The sequence below is a fragment of the Pieris brassicae genome, chromosome Z (genome assembly GCF_905147105.1).
Source record: "Pieris brassicae chromosome Z, ilPieBrab1.1, whole genome shotgun sequence".
NCBI lineage: Eukaryota > Metazoa > Arthropoda > Insecta > Lepidoptera > Pieridae > Pieris > Pieris brassicae.
In genome coordinates this window covers 9,710,160-9,728,865 of record NC_059680.1, presented here as the reverse complement: position 1 = coordinate 9,728,865, position 18,706 = coordinate 9,710,160, and the positions used below count along the sequence as shown (strand labels likewise).

General features: G+C 32.1%; 2 protein-coding genes across 2 annotated transcripts in view; one reads left to right on the top strand and one right to left on the bottom strand.

The window, feature by feature from the left end:
* The window catches only part of LOC123718420 (WD repeat-containing protein 47), a 48,060-nt gene extending 47,795 nt beyond the window's left edge, over window positions 1–265 (bottom strand). Inside the window, exon 1 of the mRNA XM_045674870.1 lies at window positions 82–265. The gene's annotated coding sequence lies outside the window, so the exon portion shown is untranslated. The remainder of the gene's footprint in view (window positions 1–81) is intronic.
* Window positions 266–767: 502 nt separating this feature from the next.
* Window positions 768–11,863, top strand: LOC123718708 (dnaJ homolog subfamily C member 11). The gene is made up of 13 exons (XM_045675437.1): window positions 768–927; window positions 1,373–1,547; window positions 1,832–1,913; window positions 2,302–2,421; window positions 2,581–2,708; window positions 3,404–3,595; window positions 3,806–4,016; window positions 5,904–6,020; window positions 6,601–6,792; window positions 7,859–7,992; window positions 8,451–8,596; window positions 9,915–10,044; window positions 10,516–11,863. The coding sequence occupies exons 1-13, from the start codon at window positions 859–861 to the stop codon at window positions 10,539–10,541; spliced, it is 1,722 nt and encodes a 573-aa protein (XP_045531393.1). The 5' UTR covers window positions 768–858; the 3' UTR covers window positions 10,542–11,863.
* The last annotated feature ends 6,843 nt before the right edge of the window (window positions 11,864–18,706 follow it).

Here is an 18,706-nt window from a genome sequence, read left to right as displayed (position 1 = left end):
CAAAACAATATTCGTTGAAAGTTATATATTTCTTTAAAGTTAAATAAAATTGAAGTAAACATGTAAAATGATTGTAAATACCTGATGGCTGATGCAAATTTCGTTTATATTCTTTCACCAATAGACCAATTTATATTATTCTCCACAAATTTAAAACGGGCAATCAGAAAATTATCAGCATTTTCATCATTTTATCACAAATAAAACTCGTAATGGTAAAAAAACCACTATGAGACACTTATTCAACCGGACAAACAATAAACGAACGAACCAAGATCACAGATGGCAGATATAGCAAGTAGTTACAAATCTGTGTAAACTGGAAGTACACAGCATATCATTTGTCACAGATTATAAAGATTAGTAAATTTTTAAATTGCACTTTAAATGGAATAAAAAATCAAAATTATTTTTAACTTTAAAACTTACTAGACTTCTCTTTAATCTAATTGATGCACGCTCACATTTTTTTCAACGGTCTTATATATATATATATATATATATATATATATATATATATATATATCTCATATCACTCTTTATAATATACCATAATATAATATTAAAAGTGTAAGAGAAGAATGTAAAATCTTAAACCTATTTCTGCTTGTTATCTACGCTAATTCGTATCCTGAGACTTGGTTATTGTTGATACTGACTAATAACTACGGAACCCTATATTATATATATTTTTTTTCCCTTTCTTGGCCTGCACGGTTTGTGCGTCAGCCATGATATTATATTTTAGTCCTGAAGTTTGACTTTGAACTACGGTGAATGTGATCTGTGACCGGCGGCGGCGAAAAGAAATTTCACATTTCATTTTTACGTTTTTATTAAATTACTATATTTTTCATCATGGAAGAAGAAGGAGATAATTTACTAAAAGAAGACAATTATTACCAATTATTAAATGTGTCAAAAACGGTAACTAATTTGAAATAATATTTAAATTTATTTCATGTTGTTGCAACATTATTATATAACCCTTAATTATTTTGTTTTATATTATGTACAATTACCTTTTATAGATTTCCTGGAACCTTTTCCTATTATCTATATTAAAATCCCTGAATTGTATAATGCTAGACAAGATTCTCACTGAGATATTTTGTAGGTTAAGTTTTTTGTGGAGTTCTCATAGGAATCTTTTAGAATTTTACTGAAAAGATCTTTGTTCGCTCGTTAAAATTAAGAACTAACAGGATTACACAAGAAATCTTACTTTTAAAAGCTAGAAGCATAAAATTTTTATTTTTGACTCAAGTGATTAGTAAGCTTTATATGTAATCAAAATTATTTTCTAACCATTTGAGACTTCTCATTACTATATGCTATTTTAATTATACACTCTAAAAACATTCATAAACAGGCCACTCCAGAAGAAATTAATAGTGCCTATAGAAGATTCTCCCGCATGTTTCACCCAGATAAACATAGTACTGATCCTAATAAACAGAAATGGGCCGAACAAATATTTAATAAAATCAAGGAAGCCTATGAAGTTCTCTCTGATTCTCACAAAAGGGCTATATATGACACTTTAGGTGAGAATTTTGCTTATTTATTCAAATACATATTTTTTTATTTGTAAGTTTAAATAGATAAATAACTTAAAGAAACAGTTCATTTGATATGTATACTAATTGAAAGCTATATATTTTATACTATTCTAATGTTGGATGTTTTCTAAATAATTTGGTATATAATGGATAAGAGTGCATATTGACTATACACATTACTTTTGGTCAACATTATTTTATTTCTATCCTTGAAGTTCCTTTGTATTTGTATATTCTAAAATTTAACAATATGAAATCTTTTGTGTTAGGTAAAAGAGGTCTCGAAGTTGATGGGTGGGAAGTTATTTTCCGCACACGAACACCAAAAGAAATAAGAGAAGAATATGAAAGGTATATTATTTTCAGTTATTTATATTCAGGTCGGCTTTACATATACAACATTAACTGTAAGCTGCTTTATATATATATATATATTTTAACTAAGTAGTGTATACCATATACTTTCATCACAATAACCCTCAATACCTTCAAGCTTGATGCAGGTGCTTAGTGTATAGATTTTCCTCGACAATGGCTTGCCTAACAGCTAATTTATTCAATCCTACTTTCCTCTTAAAGAAAAACATTTGGAATAGACACAGTGATGTGTCAACCCTATGTCCATGAAGATGTTATGGCTCATGGTGCCATACACAATATAAATGTATATAACAAGTGCAATTTTATTTCAATAAAAATATTTTTAAATACCTGTATATTTGTAATTTTTTCATATTAGATTAAAACGGGAGAGAGAAGAAAGACGACTTCAACAAAGTGCAAATCCTAGAGGCACAATAACAGTCTCAGTAAATGCTACTGATATGTTCACAAAATATTACGATGAGTATGAAATTTTGTAAGTTTGTTTTCTTTTTTTTATAGACTATTTATCATATATTAATGTTATTGTTTTTTATATAGAATTAGTATGTGTAATTCAAATTCCTCAGTTCGTTTCTGGTTACGCCTCTTAACATTGTATCAGTTTCTTGATAGGAATTTTTTATGTTTTCAGAGAAGACACTGTAGGCATTCCAAGTATTGAGGTGTCGGGTATGACAATACAACAATCAATAGATGCACCAGTGACACTACGAAATACAGTAACTCTTTCTGGGAATATATCAACACAAAATGGAATAGGTGAAAAATGTTTTTGTTGTTGTTGCAAATTTATGTTTCAGACTGCTACAGGACTTCAACAAGATATTTATAGTTTTTTTTCAATATAGGTCAACCTATGCTGCTCCTGCTATTCTAAACACCTTTCATATGAAACTTTAAAGTCACTTGATCATTAAAATAGTATTTTTATTCTATTGAATTCTAGCAGGTTCACAATAAAATAAAACTTGGGCTCCTGATATAATATTTTTATGAAACAAAAACTAATTGATCTAGTTGTTAAGTGGAATGTTTGTGTTTGTTTTAATAATCATAATTTATATACTGATATATCTTCAAGGCCGTTCAAGTATTACGTAAATACTGTAGGAGAGTCATTGATATTCTTATTTAGTGATTATGTCAACAGTAAATATTTACTTTTTACACATATTACCCAAACATTGTGTATGCTTGAAAACGAAATGCATTTTCGAGCATTCCTACATAAAATGAATATGTTTATTTACTATTATTTTTGAGAGCTTTGCTTACAAGCAACTGACAATAGAAATGGTACAGTAGGGGATAAATTACAGTAACTCTGCTTACGTAATACTTGAATGACCCCATACGCATAAACATATAAACCTTCAACTTTATCTTTCTGTAAGAATAGAATGTTATATTTATGGAATACATATTATATATATGGATTTTGTTTTTATTTTTAGGAACTGGTTCTGTTAATATTTCAAATCGACATTTGAGTTCTGAAAGAGGTTGGACAGAGTTGGAATGTGGTATAGGAAATGGACCAGTTTTAGGATTCAAAATGTTCCGAACTATATCCAGACTTATGTTTGTCAATTGTGGTACTGGATTGCAATTTACACCTCGGGGCATTGTTCCTAGTCTTGTTACAAGTAAGATCATTAGTAATAAATTTAATTAAATCCTTGCAATAGGTTAATGGATACCTGAATATATTTCTATTTACTGTTGCATATAGGGCTGAATATTTGAATTTTTTTTAAATTAGAGAAATAATCTTGTTATGTAGGACTGTATGTGAAGAAATAGTTTCAAGCACATGTTAATAGATATTCTAAACAAAAATAATAATTTATTTTCAGCTATGGCTTTACAATTAGATGCTCATTCTGTAGGCTACCTCACCTATAGAGCAGGAAACCAAGGCGGTGCAATGACCACCACATATGTGAGGGACAGTGAGAAGTACCACTTAAACACAGCTGTACAAATAGGGAATCCACATTCGTTCATATCTTTCAATATTATGAGGAAACTGCCACAGTATGATATGAAGTTAAGACTAGCATTAAAGTAAGTCATTTTAATTAAGTGATTTATGTATTTCTTTGTATATTATTGTATTATGCTGGCGAACGATTTGAACTTAAATAGTAAAAAGTTACTCTCTATTGAATATCTCTCATTCATATTACAACAATACATAATACTATAGATATCAAGAATGATCTTTATTAAATATACGTTTATGATTCCATTGTGTAATGTCTCTGGCAAATAAGATTTAGTCTATTGAAAAATATATTATGTTAATAAAGTTTTTACTTATCTCTTATACACTCCTTTGATGCGATGCTTTATATAAGGTACCAACTGATATATTATATATATTAGGATAAAGTAGTCTGAGGAAAGACTTTGTTTCTTTTTATTTTACACTTTATAACTATTTAATTAAAATTAATACAAACTCTTGTGTGCTATGTTTATTGTTTGCGAAATGCTAATTGCTTTTTAAATTCGAATTCATCGAATTGACTACTCATATTTGGTCGTAAAAACCGATAGTCGTAACAGCCTTGTTATTAAGTACCTAATACAGTAGAGTTCAGCCGGGACATTTCAATAAAACGACAGGTCAAAAAACGGTATGTTCTTCTAAATGTCCTCGTAGATGGTTTTAACTGTATTATTAATTGGCATTGCGAGGTAATAAATAATTTGCTAAGCAACATTTCACATTGTAATAGCTGTTTATAGTACAAGAATTTGTAAGAACTATAATTTTTAATGAATTGCAAATTTCAAAGGTTGTATGCTGTGTCCGATGCTATCTTGTAATCTTAAATAATAATCCATAAATTATTAATAATAATAATATGAATTAAACCTCATCTTTTACTTGAAACAATTACAAAATATGCACACACTTAAAATACATATTTTTTTTTCAAGGATCTCTCAAAGAGTATAGGCCTCCTCCAATTGGCTCCATCTCTCTCTGTCTTGAGAGTTTTTCTCTCAATCTACTCCACCATATTCCTTAAGCTGGTCGGCCCACCGTGCAGGGCGACCTCTCTTTTTTGCCTGGTGGCCCTTTCCACTTTGTTACCATCTCTGTCCATTTGCCATTATTCATGCGAGCGGTATGGCACGCCCATTTTCACTTAAAGTTTTTTTGCAATGGAATAGTGCATCAAAAACATTTGTTTTGATTCTCATTTCTGATCTTGTCATTTAAATTGAGTTCATTACGTTCCATTCCTCGTTGACAAGTTTTTATTTTTCTGTTTGTGTTCGAGTCATATATGATTGACTACCGTAAGAAATACATGGCAATAAACACGTGTCTAAGACTTTCTTCTTTAAGTATATTGATATCTCTCTCTTGAGTACTTCATTGTATCCCCAGAATTTGTTCCATGACACACATCAGTTCGCCTATCAACTTCATCATGATGCCGTGAAATTAAAAAAAAATTTCCTCAGTAGTAGATGTATTGTTGCACATATTCCATGTCTTATTCATTAATTTAGACAGGACCTTGTTGGTGATTTGTTATTATTTTGGTTTAATTTCAATCCTATCTGCTTGGCTAATATCATTTCCTCTATTTGTAGTAATGTTTCTTAATCAAAGAGAAGAAAACGATGTCACCACCATGTAATTTTAAATAAAAATCCATAATTTAAATACTGTAAATAGAAACAACATTTATACAAACTTAGACTACTGTTAATATTTTAGAATGTTACGTTTAATATGAAAAAATTGGTTCATGAATGTATACTATAAAAAATAATTTAAAAATAGCTGGCGTGTACATATACCATTAGTTAATTCGATAAGGCTCAATCTCTTACACCGTTCCTTTGAATTTCTCTGTCAATGTATATGACAAAACATTATTTTACTAAACGAGGCTTATATCATGGCTAAAACACTACTATTTATTTCAGGTTTGGTACCTTTGGGGCGATTGCGGAGTATGGCGCAGAAAAGAAAGTGTCACAAAACAGCAGTGTCTCGGCCGCTGTAATGCTTGGCGTACCTAGTGGGGTCATGCTGAAACTAAAGTAATTGTCTTTATTATTAGCTGAACTTAGCATGATATTTTTTGGCTGGCTGCGATTTGTATAAGTTTATGAATGTTAGTAGAGTCCGTGCGAAAAGAAAATTAGTAAGATGTGATGTGATAAATATTATATGATGATATAATATTTTCCACCTCACTATAGACGATGTGAGGAAGTTTTTGAAGAGGCGGAAAGACTCTGATTTTGTTTAAACAGTAATTTAAAATATTTATTATTATTTGCTGTTTCAAATTTCAGTTTTCTTTAGTTCATTTTTTTTGAAATATATTTTGTCTGTAAATGTACTTTTTCTGTTACATATATATTGTTAATCTATGTAATCTGTTTTGGCTTTCTGTATTGACTGTTTTGTTTTATAATGTGTATGTTAGATGAAAGATTACTAGAAAATAATAAATAAATAATAATACATATATTCATAAAAAATATATCCTTTTTATATAATTTTTTCATAGTAAGATGTTGGTCGAAGAAAATACAAATGAAATTTTTACTGTACCTAAACTCGTAGAAAAGCTAGCTGCTTAATGTTCTATAAACACTGGTTTTAAAATTCCAGGTGGTCATGCTCTACACAGACTATAGTAGTACCAATACATCTCTGCGAGGAAGTAGTTCCTGCGCCGGTTTTCTACGCGACTGTAGTCCCAATGGTATCATGGTTGATAATTAAGAAATTGGTGTTAGACCCAATTTCGAGGGAACGACAGGAGAGAGAGAGACAACGATCTATGGAGGCTAATTTTGAAAGGTATAAAGGTTTTATGTACTAATATTTAGCAGTATTAGGTATTTTCATGCGTTTAAATCATGACTGTGCTACGTATTTTTCTATGTGCGCATTAAACACTCGCTCGTAGGATAAAGAAGTACATCTTGAGGGAACTGGTATTACTGACCCAAAAATCATCCCATCAGATCGTTTGTCAGGAACAAAAGAACAGCCTTGCCAAAACTTGTCTATTAAAGAAAATGGTCTCGGAACGGATCCAGAGATGGAGGGGACCACCAAGTCGTAGTTTGCGTTGTCTCGTTTACGAACTTTACCCGTAGTTGTAGTAATTTATATATCTAAAGGAAAATACAAAAAACATTTTAATGCAGCACATGGCTGAAAAATGTATATCTCGGCAATATTTGTGCAACAGTATATGGCTCATTATTTTGTCTTTACACGGTCTACATATTGGCTAATACGCTGCAATGGCGGGCAAACTGATATTGTTTTAAAAGCAAAGACTAAACAAAAAAAACTGTATAAAATGTCGATTCGACCTTATTTCAATAGGCGTTATTATACATTAGATTGTTTTGTCTAGAAATAAGACGCGATGAACAATTATTTCAAAACTTTATACGAATGTCACGAATCGTGGAAAACTTCACGTAGCATTAAAAAGGGACGCAATTATGCCGTAAAGCGAGACAGCAATAATATGGCTGAGAAATATTGCAGTATTTCCGATTGCATAGCGATCGTTCTCGCCATACAGCTGTGACACTAAACATTCATCGGACATACAAAAAATATTTGGTAATATTTCCCGGCCATACTAAAAATATTGCCGAGTATTGCATAGCCTAGCTAAATGCTAGGCTTAAAGATCCTTAAGTATATTGTGTATGAAAACCAACTTTATTTCAGTTCTTGTCTATTTTTTACTTATTAACCAAATATAATAAAAATGGCGAAATTCATAAGTGTATTGTATTAAAACATTTATAGGATAATAGTATGTTTATAAGTACAAAAATATTCTCTATACAATCCAAAAACATGAAGATATCGTATTTATGTATTTTATTATCATTTTCAGATTACAAGAAATGCAGAGGCAAGCTCGAGCGACCGTAGAACTGATGCGCGAGACATACTTAAGGAACCGCAGTGATGAAGAGAAGAAGAAGGGTTTAGTTATTATCAAGGCTTTGTATGGAAAACTTCCGTCAGGTAAAAATTTGCGAGTCTTGTGAAATATGTCTAAGGATTTTTATTTTTAGCCTGGTTTCAAACCCGAGATCTCATTGTCTGTAGTCATGCTAACCATTCAAACTCATATGAGGCGCAGCCGCAAACAGCGAGCTAATAACTAACGTAATGGAATTTTATTGATTTTTTTTGGCCCGGGAATCGAACCTTGATGCTGACCGGTAGCGACTATAATAATAGTAAAACGTTTATTTGCCAAGATAGTGGTACAATTATACAAATATACGTACAATCAGCCATGTCATATAATTTTTTACAATGTCATATAATAAGGACATTAACATAATGTCAAAGTTAAGTTCATTGGTATCAAACGTATGGTCTATATACTTGCTCGACGAATATGAAGAATAAGACTTACATGGCAGTGATATATAACTACTAGGAAGGTGATTAAATAGCAATGAGTCTAATTTCAGGGGCCACAAGTCACGACACGACAGCTGAGGAGATTGGCGATGGGGCTTCAGAATCACCTAGCGCGTACGGTGACGTCATCAATGTAACAATACCTCTCCAATGTCTTGTAAGGGATTCTCGGCTAGAGCTACTCGATGCAAGCAAGGTGGGTTCCTATATTTTACTTACGTGTCGTTTGGTTTGATTCAGAAGCGAAACTTATACATATTTGTATTCTCGATGTCAAACACGGGCTTAGGTCCTATTCTAAAGTCACAATCTCATATTGAGAGCTGTCAAATATGTCAAACTTGATAAGAAAGAACGGTTTGACAGCTCCTGAAATGAGATTTAAGCTTGTTTGACGTTTTAGGTTACGGGCCTTAGTCGGATAAGTGGTGGATATCGATTTGTGCGAGGCTTTGTTCCGCATTGAGATATGACAAATAATATTAGAACAATACGTCAACAATAAATTATGTAATGTTTATTGCATCTCACAATAATATTTTCTATGCTTAATTTATTTATATGTTTAAAATTATTTTATTTTTTAAACTCCCTTTGGATTTGGTATTATAGTCAACATCTGTTATAATGACATCTAAAGGACTACTCATATTTAGTCGTAAAAGCCTATGTCATTAAATTAAATTCAAAATCATTTATTCATACAGGTAACACAATGTACACTTATGAACGTAAAAAAAATATACATTAAATACTTCTAAGTTTACATTTACCAGTTCTCAAATCAAGGGCGTAGAACGGAAGAGAAGATCTGGCAATAAACTCTCCGCTACTCTCTTTAATCGCCAAGTTTTTTTTTTAAGTACCTAATAATAGAATTCAGCTGGGAACATTTGGTCAAAATAACCAGTATGTTCTAAACGATGTTGTCGTAAACGGTTTTGACTGTATATCCTGACACTTAATCTTAGAAGCTGAAGGTTTTTTGGCATTTTCAGATGATATTAGTTTATTTTGATAATACTTTATTATATTTTTATCATTAGTGAAATATTTTTACCAAAAATAATATAAACTTAAAATATCGATTATCTATTATTTTGGGTGAGAATTGACATCCTTAGCCGTAGTATGAAAAAGGCTGTCAAACGCTGTTCAAATCGACTTCTAGCAATGAAGTTTCAGATGCAAAACAAAAAAATAAATTTCCAGGAGTTAAATAGGATGAAAAACAATTGTGTTACGTCAAGTTATCACTAACAATGCAAAACTTTATAAATTTACTATAGAAGATAGGAAGAGACTAGCTGCCCAAGGGAATCCTACTAAGGGGCTAGTGTAGTTTCTCTTTTAACGATTTTTTTATTAAGTACAATAAAGTTTTTTCTTTTCTTTCAATGACGTCACACGAGCGTATACGCTGAGCACGAATGACATCACAGATGTTACGTACGAAACTTTAATAATGTACTTTCAAGTCATTTACATTATATCACTATTTTTTGTTTTTTTAGTCGGAGTTAGCTGGATTCTATGACCCATGTGCGGGAGATGAGAAACATTTGACAGTTTGCTATATGTTCCATAACTATTTACATGTGTGTACTGTCCCCGAACAAGAAGCCCTAATTCTTCCCAGGACTAGTGAGTACACAAACAGTACTTATATTAATATATATCAAAATTAATATGCTTATAGCGTGTTTGACTGGTTATTTCTTGATGATTCATGCCTACTTATATCTTGGTAACTACTGTACCGATTTTGATGAAAGTCATCACAAGTGATTGAAATCATTGTGGGCAAAGAGCATTTTACAAAATTTAACTCACCTGTAAGTCGAAATCACATCAAACTGATTTGAAGTTGGTTAATAACTTTTAAAAAAATCGGTATGTATTTTGGTAAATGTTTCATCATTTTGCTTTTCTAATAACCACGTAGATGATCAGCCTTCTCTGTCTGACATACGATTTCGACTTTTTGGTTAGTTATTTTCCGTCACTGTCCGAACGTTAATGTAAGAGAAAGTGTAGAGTTGTGTCGCATGCTCAAGTCACAAGACCATGTTTAAAAATGTGCTTTGACAAACGATTGTGAAACTTTTTTTTCAGTCCACCGAATAAAAAACAGATCTTGATCAACACGCCGCGCCAACAGCTATAAGCTGTCTTCGGCGCATGCTTGTGCGTAAATTTCATTGAAACGCCATTGAACCAACAAACTTGGTATTGGTGAATTACGTGCCGATCACAAATGTTATATAAAGTTGTCTATAATATATAAATATCATTTACCGTTTTGTTTGAAAACCTTTACTTGGTTATAGTCTATGAACGTCGATGACGTATAGAAGCTGTTATTGCGAAAACTTATTATGAAACAGTCCTGACAGTATTTCGTCTCTTTCTGTCAAATTGTGTTCACAAGAGTTAAAAAGAGGCGGAGTACTGTTTTTGTAATAAGATTTTTTGCAAGGGGTTTATTTAGTTACTACACGCTATGGCTTAATAGTTTCGAATTCCTTTACAATTAGTGTTTTGTGTATTAAAAAATCCAGACAATTGTGCCTTTATTTTTCCTAAATTGAACATTCCAAAAATTATTTAGTTTCAAATTTTTTTTCAATATTCATACAACAAAATATATATTATTAATTAGAACAATAAAAAGTTTCTGTGTTTTTTTCTATGTGTGGGTTCAGTCAGAAGGAAAGAAGCTAGAAAATATATAACAGTAGTCTTCATACTTTAATGTTTGTATAGCATTTACAATATGTTGGTTCATCTCTGCATATAGAATTACTTATAAACCCGGTGTAAATTTAATGTTCCTGTTAAGGTATTATTTTTATAAGGCGTTTCCTACTATGGCACAAATTGATAATGTTATTTAGGAATAATTATCTGGACTTAACCTTTTTCACTTGGCACATGGCAAATGTGGTTCAATTTTGTTGCCTGGTAAGAGATTAGGCTAATCAATTAAGTAAAAAAATATACAGCCGCCCGGATTATGGTGTAATGGGTTCGATTACCGGTGAAACACTGTTGTTGTGTGATTTGCTTTAAATCAATGCAGATCCAGGAATTATCCATTATATGGTATACTATTGCTACTTGTCATAGTAGTCTAGCTGTTCAAGATACAGCAACCCCTTGTACGAAGTTATGCATGCTTACTACTACTTATTTAACATTAAATCTTATGTCAGCAGTGTTGTCAAATTATTCTTTCGTAAAACAGTATATAAAATTGTCAAAAAGTTCTTAAATTTTTTCGTTGTCATGTATGGCTTGTGGCAATAAGTCACAAAATTTATACATAAATATATTTTTAAATACGCTCAGAATTCTATATTTAATAGATTTATAAACGACATTTAGTTTGATGGTCGTGTGCATGTTGAATTACTCTAGTTAATTTGTATAGTTGTTTTTCTTTAATAAAGTTAAAACATATTCTTTGTTGTTTTAATTACTGCCAACACGTAAAGAAACTGCAACGGTTCAATGCATTAATAACCAAAGGTGTAAATTTACTCCTAAAACATGGTGGCCCAGCCTTGGTTGTGTCCTGAACATTCATTAAGACGGTGTGTATTGCTGAGACTATGCGAGAGCTTTCTAACTTGGGACTTGTCATTCCCCTATTCTATTGTGGAAACTGGTGGTGGTTGGTAACCCAGAAGGCAGAGACGGCCACACAATAAGATGGACTAATCAAGGGAAACACTGATTTCTTAATACATTGTCATCGGAGAGGTAAAACGTACCGAAATTAAAACAATCTGATGTTAACGTATCCCATTCTAAACGCCATCTGTCTTTAATTTATGATAATGAATATTTCGTTATACGCTAGTCTTCATTGCTCTCTATTGAGTTTGTAAGAATATTAGATATTTATTTAAATAACGTATAGTAGTAGTATTTTAAAGGATAATATAATTTGTAGTTAATTTTAAAATGATTATTATAGCGGCATCTGTTTTTGTTCTTTAGAACTATAATGGTAAAGGTTTTCTCTGAAACGCTGTCATAACACACTAATGAAACAGATGGCACTGTTATGGAAATATTTAAATTGTTTTTGCCTCTTTTTATTGCATTATAAAGGCCATCAATTAAGTTGTACAAATATTATAATATTATTGTTAATTTTATAATATTTTTACCATTTGCTACCCAATAGACCAGTGTTTCCCAGCCTTTTTAGAGCCACACCCCACCTCAGGGAGCGTTCAAGTATTACGTCACGCAATCTTTGGAGATTCGTGACCAACTCCAGTGACTCTTTAAACCCAAAACTTTATTGGTGACACCATTATGTGGTGTAAACTACTGGAAAATGGAAAATAAATTTAACAATATCGCGTAATTCAATCCCCGCCCCGTATCGTAACGTTTTACAAAAGGACGCCCCTCCCAAAATGCGTTACGTAATACTTGAACGCTTCTAGCCATCCTAAAATTCTTATTCCCCTTATTCCCTTATTATATACATAACTTTTAATATTAAAAAAATAATTGCTCACTAAGTTTAAACAACCTACAATGATATGTTTTAGAAAGAAATCATTGCGAAGAAGAATTGTGAGTAAACTTTTAAAACATATGAAATAAATATTTCTCTATAAACGTAAAAAAAGCTTCTAAATTTATTTACTCAAATCAAGGGCGTAGAACCGACGAGAAGAACTGTCAATGATCTCCGTCCCTCTTAAATCGCCAAGGTGTTTTTTGCTAAATGTTTATAAGCACATACAAGCATTACATCAAGCTTATCATTACAGTTAATAATTAAATAAAACAAAATCAGTGACAGTGATGGAGTAATTGAAAGCACTGGAGCAAAGGAACAACATATTACCCCTAAGCCCTACAGTAATCCTGGCACATAAATAAATATATTAACAGGTACGGGATCTTATAATGAGCATCAGAAAGCACGATTAAGATGAAATCTCAGTGAAACCTACAAAATCCTCACTGGCCACTATAATGTTCCAGGAATTGAAAAGCTCTTTATTTTAAGTGAAAATACACATTTGAGGGGTAGTTCTTTAAAACTGAAGAACACTCAATATAACACAAATTCCCTTAAGAACTTTCTTCCATACCGAGTAGTGGCCGACTGGAATAGGCTTCTGGCAAGTGTAATTAGTGCACCCTCTTTGAACTCTTTTAAAAATAGGTTGGATAGTTTCTCCAAATACGCGCGCATCAGCTTATTAAACTGCTAGTTTGTTTATGTACATAATAATAAAAATCAGAATATCAGAACCGAGACACGGGACGGAGCACTCCTGGCAGGATCATTAAGGGCTAGGAGAATCACTGCTTCAAGAGGATGTGGGTGATATAAAAGATAGACCTTGTTCAAAATCGAGAGATAACTTTATATTTACGTGTCTATTATTGGTTATGTTAACTGTGTCACGCACCTTCAGCTATTAGTTTTCGGGTCGTACGTGGAATGCGTCAGCAGTCGGCCAAAACTGCTGATGTGCTCCATATCAACTTTTCCAGGGACATAATATTTTCAGTAACTAAGCTCATTTACTAAAATAAGTTAAATATACAAACTATTACTTTCATTAAAATTTTATATAATTCTATTCAAATTAAATTACTATTTAAATATTAAAATTTCAATCATATATATTATTAGTTATAATCAAAAATTGTAGACAATTGGAAATAAATTCAAAGGAATCCTTTAATCTAGTACAAGACCTATATCAAAAAGAAGGCACTTAATAAAACAGATCTTACCACGTAACTTTACCACCAGCTGTCATTCCAGGTCCATGGGAAGCGGTTAACTTTAAATGTTTGAGTTGAGTTGTCCCATATATAAGTCTACACTAATATTGCCAATTTCTTTCACCATTAGAAAACCACATAATTTGAAAGTGTCATAAGTAATAGGCATATTAAACAGATATAATAAGACGCCTTTGTGGTAGTCGGATTTGCAAAGTAAAAACGGAGAAAAGCGTTCGAAACCCTTTCTTACGAACGCTGCCTTAACGATAAGTTTGTGTTGCAGAAAGAAAAGTTGTAGTGCTTGATAATGCGGACATAAAATTGAAGCCTACAAATCAAAACCAAGTCCTATACCGCGTTTATGTCCGTCCGCGATAAACACAAAATCTACTACGGTATATTTTTCGATGTTCACCGATACCTAGAATGATTCATGAAAGTTTAGGATAGATATATCATTATTCACGGGTATAGTGTAATATAAAACAAGAGTAAGAATCGTAAACGCACGTTTTATCATTTGAATCCCTGGCCAAATTCAAGGTCCATCAATTGAAAAAACTGGTATAGGTATATATATAATACAGTCTTAAGTTAGTAAAAGTTTGACAAAACTACCGTAACATGAAACTGGGAATGGTCCTCTTCAGTGTCTATTTTTAAACATCTCTGGAAACTATTTTAAATTACTAACTAGCAATCGAATTAGTGTATACTAATTAAATTTATTGGAGACCATCACGATATGTCAGCGATATCGAACACAAAATGATATATAAGTATTTTTATCAAAGTGTATCGATCTAGGAGTGGCATATTTATACAGACATCAAGAGAGAACTATGCGGAAACAGAACAGGTCTTGTGCTTGTGACGAATATAAGCAGTCTCAACACAATGCAGACGTTTTCTGCTATTTTGCGAAATAATACAAAAAAAATCCTGTTTGAATTGAAAATTTTTACGACTTAAAAGAATATTTGTATAGTGATGTTGTCGAGTGTATAAGTGGTTCCATTAAAAGACCGCCTGGGGTATCGTGATTGCAGTTTCGGGAGCAGATAATACTTAATTTTTTTCCGTCTTAGGTTGTACCTGACGGAATGCTCACACCCCCCGTTGCAATGTGTATGGCGTACAAATAAAATATGTAAAATGTACAACGACGGCAAGGTAAAATAAATTATGAGGCTAGTGCGGGCTAAAAACTTCTTTTGTTTCCCCTTCTGTTTTTCCTGATATCTTGGCACAATTATGAAGAAAATTGTAGATACATATTTTAGGTAAACCTGACTTAACCGTGTATGATTTTCATAACAACATACATGTAAAAGCTTAATTAATATTAATAAGTAAGTCTGGGATTATTGATCTTAAAAAATAATAAATTATTACATCTTATAAACATAATGCCTTTTTACGAATGTAAAATCTAAATATATAGAAGAAGGATGGTATTTGTTCCCTACCTACAGATAGGATTCTTGACCATTTCAACCACTGACTCGCCGCCCGAAAGACACCTTTTTTTTTTTTTTTTTGAGAATGGAATCTCGCTGTTGGCCTTAAGGGCCTTTACAGCTCAGCTCGGGCTGTTTTGGCGAGCGTAGCTCGGCCAGAATGGCGTTTTATCCCGCGGCTAGCGCAAGGGCGTCTCCTGTGAGACTCGAACCTCGGCTTGGGCCGTCGCGGGGCGGTCAATCGCCTGAAGGGCAAGACGGAAGCTCACTGTAGTGAGCGAAGTGCGAAGTAAAGGTCCTCGCCTTCCTCGGTGAAGGCGGTTTTTTACCCTAATCTGTGATTGGCTATTTTTATTATTGGCCGCGCGGGCGGCGAAAGACACCTGGGCCGAGAAGTTCTATATATGCTTAGCGGCCGGAATAAGTTCGTTAGCGCGTTTCAGGTTATGACGACATCCCAGTTATTTGTAAGCGCAGTTTGTAGATGTCGCTTCACATATTTTCTCTTTTGGACGATCTAATCCCAGACAATGTAGATCTACTTAGCTATAGAGAGCTATTGAACTGTAGCCAAAACTCAACGTGTTCAGCGAGCCTGCCATCTCTGTCTTGTGAAGATCATAATTATATTTTTACCGTAAATGAGCAAAATTACTTAAAAAACGCGATTTTTTTTAATAATTTGAATGTGTAATGAAATAAAAATGCAATTAGTTCCTTCGTTATTGTAATTTATTTTAAATGTGGGACACTTGCCTTAATGAAAGATTCAGCTTTCGTTATATAGATTTGGATCATTACTTTATCAATTAAAAAATTAACAAATATTTTACATTTTGATCGTATAATATCTGAAACGTAACACAAAATAATCCCGAGGTAGGTATGTATATGTCGGAGAAATATAATTTTGTTACAATAAGGACCTTGGTTAGGCACAGCAATGTTGTGAGAGGGCATGCTTTATGATAGTTAATTCTATTTTTATACATTTTTATTTAATCTTATAAGTATTATTATACATTATTTATTTATTATATTTGCTTTGGCTTCACGTTGCGAAAACGAGAATGTACTTAACATTATTAATAAACTTAACTTTTATAAAGAAATTAAAGTCTACCAGTCAGATACTCTGTAAAATTTCTTATATAATAATTCCTTTAACAATTTGGTAAACTTTAAGTTATTTTTTTTTCTTAAAATTTTCCAGTAATTAATTTTATTTTTACTAAGGACATAAATGGCCCTGATTGATGTAATTTTAATCTGGATCTAGGTGGACTCAGTTGGTTTTTACGAGAAGGTCTCTGTGAGTAAAAAGTTTTTATATCTTTCCTTTTTTTTTACATATTAAGATATTTACGAACAAATTTACTTGCTTCGTGTATATATGCTAGGTAGAGTTACAATATTGTTCCGAATGAAGTGAGTATCACTCACTCATCACTCCATCGACATAGACATCGTCACTAGCAATCACTAATAATTATCGTACAGTATTTATTAATTACAAATAACACTTTTAGCTTAAATTCTAACGAGCAGCGGGTACAAGGCCGATCTCACTTTTGATCACAATCTACTCTACCTCAAACCACTCGGTCCAACGTCCCATCACAATGTTCCACTGAATACTCAATCAGAACTGCCCTGCATTCCCTGAGGCCTAAACGCACTGTCCAAAGTCAAGATGGCGCCTCGTTCCCACTCGAGGCATTTGCTCGGCTCTGATTGGTCGTAACAATATTCGCACTTTTATTCGTTCAGTAGTTATTCTAAATTATGAAGCAATTTAATAATAACCAATCAATTCGAATAAAATAAAATTATTAACCAAATTAATAATAAAAATCAACGGATCAATTGACTCGATTAGAACATTTACTGATAATCGAAGCACTCCCTGACATATACTTTTATAAAATGGACAATATTTATTAGTATATTATTTATTACTACCTTAACAAATCATTTTTACCGAATTAATTCTATTATTATATTCGACAAAGGATTTTCAATTTTTCATCTTGCGTTCGAAACTTTGATTTTAATTTTTGAAAAATGAATTTTTTTTATGTGCGCAAGATTTTTTTGCATAAGTAAAACATCGTGAGGAAATAGTCTTAAAATAAAAAAAAATAAGAAAGTGGAAACATTTTTAAATTTGTATTTATTGTATACATTTATTGATGAGTAATCATAACAATCGAATATACATTATTTACATATATAAAATTAATTAAAAAGGAAAAAAAATAAAATTAAAATCAATTTAAAAAGTTTGGTCCCTGTAGCGGTGTACATTTTACGCTGGCAGCTTTATTGAATTTTTTTTAGTCAATAGGTATATATTATAATAAGTAATTGGATAAATAGTTGTACGGCGCCACTAACACGACCTTCAGAAATGAAGAGCACGATTGAAGAAAAAGTTACGAAACAATTGGATGTATGTAATGTAATGTGGTGTAACCATTAGGTATAGTGGTTATTGGGTACCTAAAGTCATTTTATATAATTAAATTAATAATATACTTACTGTTGATATATCACTTCATAATATAATTTCAGTTATAAGTCTTGGAACCGGAAACAGCTAACTGGTTGTATATTAAAAGGACGTTAGTGTAATCGTATCATCTGCAAAAGTCATTACCGGACGTACAGCCTTGTAACGTATAATGATTTAATCCAGCTATGCACTTGTCTGAAATGCTTGCTTCCGCGGCACTGGAAATTGTTGTCACGTATTTCTATGCCAATAAAATTTATCTTGATGTATTTAGAGGTAGCGTTAAACTATAATGAAAACTTAAGAACTTCATAAACATCAAGATTTCATGAAAATTGAATTTCAAAGGTTACATAGTAGTAGGTAGTTTTAATGGGTTTAATATATATTTAAGCATAGGATTTATTAACGTTATGAATTAAATTTTAGAACGTTTTGATTTGTAAAAAAATACTCTCTTGAGTTTAGTATGACATCAAAAACATGGCGGGTCCCCAATGGATCCAAATAACTCGGGATAGAGAAAGACGCCAAGCCTTGGAGAAGGCCTTTACCGGAG